This window comes from Microtus ochrogaster, chromosome 4, assembly GCF_000317375.1.
Source record: "Microtus ochrogaster isolate Prairie Vole_2 chromosome 4, MicOch1.0, whole genome shotgun sequence".
NCBI lineage: Eukaryota > Metazoa > Chordata > Mammalia > Rodentia > Cricetidae > Microtus > Microtus ochrogaster.
Window position 1 is genome coordinate 79,666,350 of NC_022011.1, and position 8,150 is coordinate 79,674,499.

At 45.1% G+C, this 8,150-nt stretch overlaps 1 protein-coding gene across 2 annotated transcripts in view; it reads right to left on the reverse strand.

Annotated features, from left to right (window-relative positions):
* Nucleotides 1–2,450: 2,450 nt before the first annotated feature.
* Fastkd1 (FAST kinase domains 1) overlaps nt 2,451–8,150 on the reverse strand; it is a 24,401-nt gene continuing 18,701 nt past the window's right edge. For both annotated transcript variants that reach the window (XM_026778758.1, XM_005346523.3), the window contains 3 exons: nt 5,445–5,583; nt 4,285–4,399; nt 2,451–3,127 (listed from right to left, as the gene is read on the reverse strand). In XM_026778758.1, coding sequence (XP_026634559.1) covers nt 3,032–3,127; nt 4,285–4,399; nt 5,445–5,583 — 350 coding nt within the window. In that variant the 3' untranslated portion in view covers nt 2,451–3,031. The remainder of the gene's footprint in view (nt 3,128–4,284; nt 4,400–5,444; nt 5,584–8,150) is intronic.

Here is an 8,150-nt window from a genome sequence, read left to right on the forward strand (position 1 = left end):
CTGAAGGCAAAGTGTCTAATCAAATCCAAACGGCCTCCCCCTGCCCCTTTTAAATTTTTATTTTTATGTGTATGGGTGTTTTACCTGAGTGTATGTCTGTATGTGTGTATGACTGGTGCCCTCTGGTGCCCAGAGACCAGAGGGCATCAGATCCCTGGTGACTGGAGTTAGAGATGGTTGTGTGCTGCCACGTGGTTGCTGGGAACCAATCCCCGGTCCTCTGGAAGCACAGCAAGAGCTCTCAACTGCTGAGCCATCTCTCCAGTCCCTTTCTCCTTTCTGTAACACTGGCATAGTAGTTCTTCCCAAATCAAAATGTAGTATTTTGTGTATCTGTATACAACGTATACATGCTTGCATGTACCACCGTGCATGTGTGGAGGTCAGAGGGCAAGCTCAAGTGTCAGTCTTCCCTTCCCACCTTCCAGAGACACGGTCTCCTTGTCCTTCTCCACTGTGGGCCGCAGGCTAGCCGGTCTGTAAACTCCTGTGTACACCCCTGCCTGCATCCCATCTTCCTGGAGGAGCACTCATGCTACATGCCAGTCTTTTTCTGTGGGTTCTAGGATCTGAACTCTGGTTCTCAGCTTTTGAGGCGAGCATGCTTACCAGCCGACCCATCTCTCCAGCCCCAAATATAAAATGCTTAAGTTAAAAACCCAATAAATCATAGCCTTCACAACATCAACCACAGCAGCTATAACGGGGAGTGATCTTTAAAACCTCCGAGGCAGAAGACAATATGAAGGAGGGTAGACAAATGGTTTGATTTATAGCTTTATATTCCATAAAAGGGCCGCTTCTTTGGCTTATTTCCAACAGCAAGAGAGATGACTGAGCCAGGTTTGGTGGCACACGTCTGAAACCCTGGCTTCTTCAGAGGCTGACTGTTGGGACACACAAGTGTGAGCCCAGCTTGGGAGACAGAGAGACTCCATAAGGAGGGTTGGGAGGCTCTACACCCACTGTTTTTCTTGGTGTCTAGACAGACTCCACAGTCTATCATAATCTGATTCAACTACGTAAGTCATGAACTAGCCATCACCAGGACCACACTTCTGTGTATGAATGGATACCGGGGACCTCTGAGTGCCAGCCTCAGTGACTCCTCAGGGTTCAGAAGAAGACTCACCGCAAGCAGAGGACTTAGATCTCAGGGTGAAAAGAAACTCTCCACTAAGTACTTTTCTGCATCAGTTTCTTTACTCTTCTCCTGCTGTTCTCCTCCTGCTCTGTAAAGTTTCCAGTTTAGATACACAGGCAAAACAAAGGCAGTTCTCTGAACTTAGACGTCCTTTTATCTGTGAAGGTCCTGAATATGATCTATATGGAAGACTCCTTTCCTGACTGCATGCCCTGCCAAATGGAAGAGAGTTGCAGGGAGATGGCTTCTAATGAACCTCAGGGAACAAAGCGGAGATTAGACTGTGGGAGCCAAGGTTATTGACTGCGTGACTAAATTTCACACTAGAGGTCCCACAGAGTGGGGGTGGGGCAGGAGATGACCCAATATACCAATACATGGGAAAGAATTGGGTCCAGTGATCCATACTCTGCTGAATCTTGCACCAAGGGAGATGGATGATGGCTCCGTGGAGATCTACTGTAAGAACAGCCGATATACAAAAGGCTACCACCTAGCGCCCTGCAAACTGGGTTTGCCTCCATCAGCACGCATTCGTTCTGGTGGGTCAGCCTCCTGCTCTGTCAGCTGAGATCTTGCTGCAGGATCCCTGTGGATGATGGTCCTCATGGGCCTCCTTTGCTGACTCTTCTTTCTGGTCAGCACATCTCCCCTCCATTCCCAGTCTTCCCCAACAGCATCTTAAAGTGATTTCATGGAGCCACGTGGTATTAAATACCAGTGAGGACTTCTTTCTGGAGCCTAGACCTCTCTGTGATGCACAAACTCTCTGAGCAGACTCCTCCGCTTAGATGCTGGAAGAGGGCCGTAAATTCAACATGTCTGAACAGATGTAGGATTTGTCTCAACAGCAGCCCATTCTCACCGTGGATTTGTGTCTCACCCTCTCACCTAAGACTCAGGATGTCCCCGACGTGCTGGCGGGAAGACTGTAAGAGTCAGACAGTGTCTTCTGGAGTAACAGGCACTTGTAACCATGAACTCTCAGCAGCTAGAGTTGCCTACTCAAGACCTGCACGAGATCAAGCTAGTCAACATTCAAGCATGGATAGTGGGGGCTCACACATAGCAGTTGCAGGGAGCAAGTCTTTCGTTGGGGCCAGGCCAGGCTATGGAGGACAACCTTCCACCCATGTGCATGCACCTCACTAAATGAATTCACTAGGTTACACATACAAACATGGAGGTAGAGCAGGGATTGGGGAGAGGGACACAGAAGGAGCTGGGGAGGGGAGGGAAAGGTAGACTTGGATTTGATCTAAATAAAACACATTCATGCATGAAGGAAAAATAGAAACATTTAAAATTGTGCCTTATGAATTTTTTTTATTTGGGGGGGTGGTTAGGGTAGATGTTGTGAGACAGTGTCTCACACTATGGCCTAGGCTGGCCTGGAACTCACTATGTCCCACAAGCTGGCCTCGAACCCACAGCAGACTTCCTACCTCTCCCAGCAGAGCTTTGGGATTAACTCACTTATGAAAAGAGTTCTTAGCTGGACATGACGGCACATACCTGTAATCCCAGCACTCAAGAAGCAGAGGCAGGAGGACCGCCACAAGGTTAAGACCAGCCAGGACTACTTAAGATACTTTAAAAACATGAACTGTGTCTGTTATTAGCATTCCTTGCTTAAAGCTTTGCACTGGCTTCTCGTCTCACCCGGGGGAGCCATGAGGTCATACGTTGCTGTCTCCTCTGACTTTTTACTCCCAACCACTTCCCGCTTGATCTGCTCTAACCACAGCTGAGCTCGTTAATCCCAAATACATCAGGTGTGCTCCCAACTCAGAATACTTGCACTTAGCATTGTTTAATTGAGTCAGACCACTTAAGTAAAGGAAATAGAGACGTGGTATGCCATGGCCGTTTTAAATGGAAACTCAATCATGATTTGGCTGTTCCAAATATATGTTGTCTCAGGTAGTCCATCCTTGCATCCTGTGTGGACAGTGCCATAGAGTTCCAGTCAACGTAAGGGACCTGCAAAGTAAGCCGTTCGTTTGAATACAGGTTGTAAAGCAACTATGAGTGTTTTTAATTTGACTTCCCCACCATTAGGTAGATCTCCAAATTTTTGGTCTAGTGAGGGGATATATAAGCTTTCTAATGATAGCTTCAGAGATTTATAAAATGTTGTAAAATGCAGAAATTATTTTTATAATCTATTTATTGATTCTTTGGGAATTTCACATCATGAACCCAAACGGCTCACTTCCCAGTCCTTCCATATCTGCAGCATCCTCCACAAAAGAACCACCCCCTACACCCCCATTAATTAAAAGCAAAACAAAACAAAATGAACAAAAACTACCTCACTCCTCCAATTCTCCTGCGTCTCCAACACCTCTTCATTTGTCCTAGTGGCACTGGGAGCTGTGGTGTATCACACTGTAGACCCTTTTGTCCAATCAGCCCCACCCACAAATGTTCATTGCAATGAGCCCTTGGGCTGGTCCAAGGCCTCTGGCCTCTGGTAAGCCATCATCACTGGACCCTCACCAAAACTCCTCTCAGATATCCTGCTGTTGTCCCAGTCCTGGAGATTCTGTGGCTATCATTTTGCAGGACCAGTCCCTTCATGCACTCCAGGTCCTGGGTGGTAGCTGAGCTGGTCAGTTGGGGGCACTGGAGCCACCAACCTTAGGCGAGGGGTGGAGCCAGCTTCCCTACATCCATGCCATTGCCATTAGGGCCAGCTCTCCCACGGCAGTGGTGAGGTGTGGGACCATCTCATCTCTCCTTCGTATGGGGTAGGGGAAGAGAGCTATCCTATGATGGGCAGAGCTAACTCCTTTTAATAAGGGCATATATAAGGTTTCTAATGATAGCTTCAGAGATTTATAAAATGTTATCAAATGCAGAAATTATTTTATTGGTCTCTAAGGTTATGAGCTAAGAGTGTGTACATGATCTGTCACCCAGTATTTGTAGCTGTTGATTGTTTTGTGCTAAAAAAAAAAATGAAGAAAGGTGGGCACGAAGCCGACACCACCTAGATACAGAACAGGCACCATAGATGCCACAGCTAGGCTGGTAGAGCCTGCAGCCGACCACCCATCTCTGGGATCGTAGACACGCCTGGCCCTACCCACTCCACCATGCCTGTTGAGAGGATAAATTACATGACTGTTCCATACCTGAATAACACGATAGCCCAAAATTTCCAGATGTCGTTTTTTCATAGCAGATTTTCCTTTTAAGTGAGGAATGTTTGAACAAAAGGCTCTTACATCCAAAAATTCTAAAGCAATCCTACAAAATATAAAAATGCTTACTTCCAAACTCAAAATAAGAATTTAAGTAACCAGAAACTACAAGGCTGTCAGGAAAAAGAATGCATGCATTCATATACACTAACAAAGGCTCAATGACTATACCTCAGTATAATCAAAAGGGTTTTTTTTTATCTTGCTCATTCTCTGAGACTGAGTATCACCACCACTGTGGTGGTTTGAATGACTGTCCCCAGTCTCTCAAACTTGAATATTTAGTTCCCATTTGATGACTGCATTTAGAGAGGCTTGGGGAGGAGTGGCCTTGATGGAGAACGTCTGTCACTAGGGGTGGACTCTGAGGTTTCAAGAGCCACATGCCATTCCAAACTTGCTTCCCATCTCTGCCTGTGGTTCAGGATGTGAGCTAGCTGCCCCAGTGGCCATGCCTGCCTGCAGCCATGCTTCCCTGCCTCGATGGCGATAGACTCTTTTCCCTCTGGAACCATAAGTCCCAAATAAGTTCTTCCTTGTCTAAGGAGCCTTGCACATGGAACGGAAAAGTGACTAATACAGGCTAGCCTTGAACTACCTCTTGCTTCTACCACCCAAGTGCTGGGACGACAGGCACACGCCACACCCAGCTCCAAATAATTTTTCTACTTAAGAAATTAGTGACTGAAGTCAAACCTTTTCATTTAAAGAAACTATAAAACAAAACATCTTGTAAAACTCATGAGTTTCTTTGTCCAACAGGCACCTATGGAAGTCCAACAGACTTCCATAAAGAATTTACCCATAAAGTCAAGCAGCATAGCTGGGGTCCAACTGGATGTGTGAGTACAGCAGCAATGCGAAAGAGGTGGCAAAGTGCTCCCCCAAGTGGAGAAGCATGGGGTGCTGAGAAGAAAACAATGCACACCTGGCTGAGGATGACCAGGCCACCACTTGGTTACACAGACTGCTGGCCATGGACAGCTGAAGGAAAGTAGCAGGTGCTAAAACCAACCCCTAATACAGGAGGCTATGATATAATGCCAGATATAACTATTCAAAAAATACCCTAAAACTAACATATAAATTACCTCTCAGATTCTGGTGGAAGCCTTGACTCAACTCTTGAAGTATTTGACTCCCAGTATATTCCCGGTGATTTCCCTGGAGTTAGGCTGTGGCTTCCATAAGGAAGAGGTTTTTTTCGTTTATCCAAAATGCATTCAAAATCTTATTTTAAAAATAAAAAGAATCAATAGTATAAATTATTGGGTAAATTTTAGCAGTCAAAAGTTTAAGTATATTTTAAACATATTTACATAGACATATATATTCACACATGTATTTAAAAGAGCAAAAAAGAACAACATAGCTCCCTGACTATCCAACTCATTTTGTAAGATAGCTTCCAATTAATACTTTTCTTTGGAAATCAATAAATACCAAGCAAGTATTAAATACAGCACATAGCTGGCTACACTTGGCACTGAGCTAAGTCAAATCATATGCGAGAGTTTTGCTTTAAGCCAGGCATAGTGATGCATGCCTGGAATCTCAGCAACTGGGAGGCTGAGGCAGAAGGAGGACAAGTTAGGGTCAGCAAGCTACATAGCCAGACTGTCTCAAAAAAGATGTACTAAGACAACACATCTATACAACAAGGACAAGCCTTCCTATATGAACGTCATGCACAGTAACTAAGCTGACACAGAAATGCTTTTCAGAGACACATAGGAGCCATCAATGTAGAAGGAATGGTGCGTGCGGAAACTTGTTATTCTGGCCTCCCTTACAGACGCTAGATTTAGCCGGGCAGTGGTGGTGCACGCCTTTAATCCCAGCGCTCGGGAAGCAGAGGCAGGTGGATCACTGTGAGTTCGAGGCTAGCCTGGATTACAAAGTGAGTTTCAGGACAGGCTCCAAAGCTACAGAGAAACTGTGTCTCAAAAAACCAAAAAAAAAAAAAAAAAAAAAGAACCCCCCCCCAAAAAAAACAGATGCTAGATTTAGGCAAGGAGCAACAGGCAATGGCGACTAAAGTCAGCAGGGCAAACGCTCACAAGGGAACTGTCTCACTGATGAGTCAGCCTGAAGAGCGTTACAGACCCACTGATGAGTGATGGGTTTTGATGCGATGCAATAATAGCCATCTGTGAGACAAATTAAAGCTAGAGTCCAATTAAGTAAGCATCGACCTCTAACTGCTGGTTTATCAGAAAGGTGAGAGCAACATGAGCAAGTTAAATGATGCCAAAGAGGTTCAATCAGAGGAGTCTAGATGATGGAACGTTCTCCAATAAATTATAAGGGGGGGGGGGGTAGGAGAAAAACTGAAGAAAAAAAGACAAATTAACTAAATGCGTATTTGTATCCAAATTTGAACAAGTAAATCTAAGAAACAACCATGAAGGCTATATGATATTAAATTTAGTTATTCTACCTTTTCATTTCTGAGATAGGCTCTTGCTATCTTGCTTAGCTGGTTAAGAATCCCAATGCTCAAGTCATCCTCCTGCCTCAGTTTCTTCCATAACTGGACTACCAGCACCCAGCTTTATTCTATTTAGTGGTTGAATGAATGTTCTCATATTCTCAGGATTAGAACACATGGTCCCTAGTTGCACTACTTGAGGAGGCTTAGGAGGCTTAGGAGAGGCCCTGCTGAGTGGAGTGCATCACTGGGCACAGACTTTGGGGTTTCAAAGCCTCCTACCACCCTCCAAGGACTCTGCCTCAGTTCCTGCCTCCACGTTTCTGCCCTGCCTTCCCTGGATGACAGGCAACAAGCTGTAGGATGAAATCAACCTTTTTCTCATCACATTGCTTTTGGTCATGGTGTTTCCTTACAGCAATAGAAAGCAAATTAGGACAGATGGTCTCACCTGAAATTTACATAATGGGACTTAATCATTAATATGACAGTATCAGGAGGAGAGCTTTTAGGAGGTGATGGTTTCATGCAGGCAGTGACCTCATTACTTTATAAGATGCAGCAACCTTTCCAAACAGGAAAACCAGGGGTGCAGCTGGAGGGAGCAGCAAAGGCCTACACTTTCTCCAAAGCCCTGCTGTGTGCTCTGGTTTTCTTTCTTTCTTTGTTTTTGAGACAGGGTATTGCTCTCCACCTAAACCTCCCATGAAGCTGGGATTACAGGCATGTGCCACCATGTCCAGGAAGGATAGGATCTTGTTGGAGTTTTGGTGGGTTTTTTGGGTTTTTTTGTTGTTGTTGTTGTTTTGGTTTTTCGAGACAGGGTTTCTCTGTGGTTTTGGAGCCTGTCCTGGAACTAGCTCTTGTAGACCAGGCTGCTCTCAAACTCACAAGAGATCCGCCTGCCTCTGCCTCCCGAGTGCTGGGATTAAAGGCGTGCGCCACCACCGCCCGGCTTGTTTTTTGTTTTTCAAGACAGAGTTTCTCTATGTAGCCCTGGCTGTCCTAGAACTTGCTTTGTAGACCAGGCTGGGCCACCACCACCCAGCAAGGACAGAATGTTTTGAAGATCCAGAAATGTTTAGTGAACCTGAATCTGGATTTTACTTAGCACTGGTGAAGATCAACTTTAATTTTTTTTTCTGAAAATGACAATATTGATGGTTATCAAAGCTGGACTATGGGAATGAACCTGAGAATTCATTATGATATTTTTTTGTCTACTTTTGTCTGTTTGAAAATTTTCATAATAGGGAGCACGAGCAAGAAACTCAGGACCACAAGGGGTACACCCACACACTGAGACAATGGGGATGATCTTTCGGGAATTCACCAAGACCAGCTAGCCTGGGTCTGAAAAAGCATG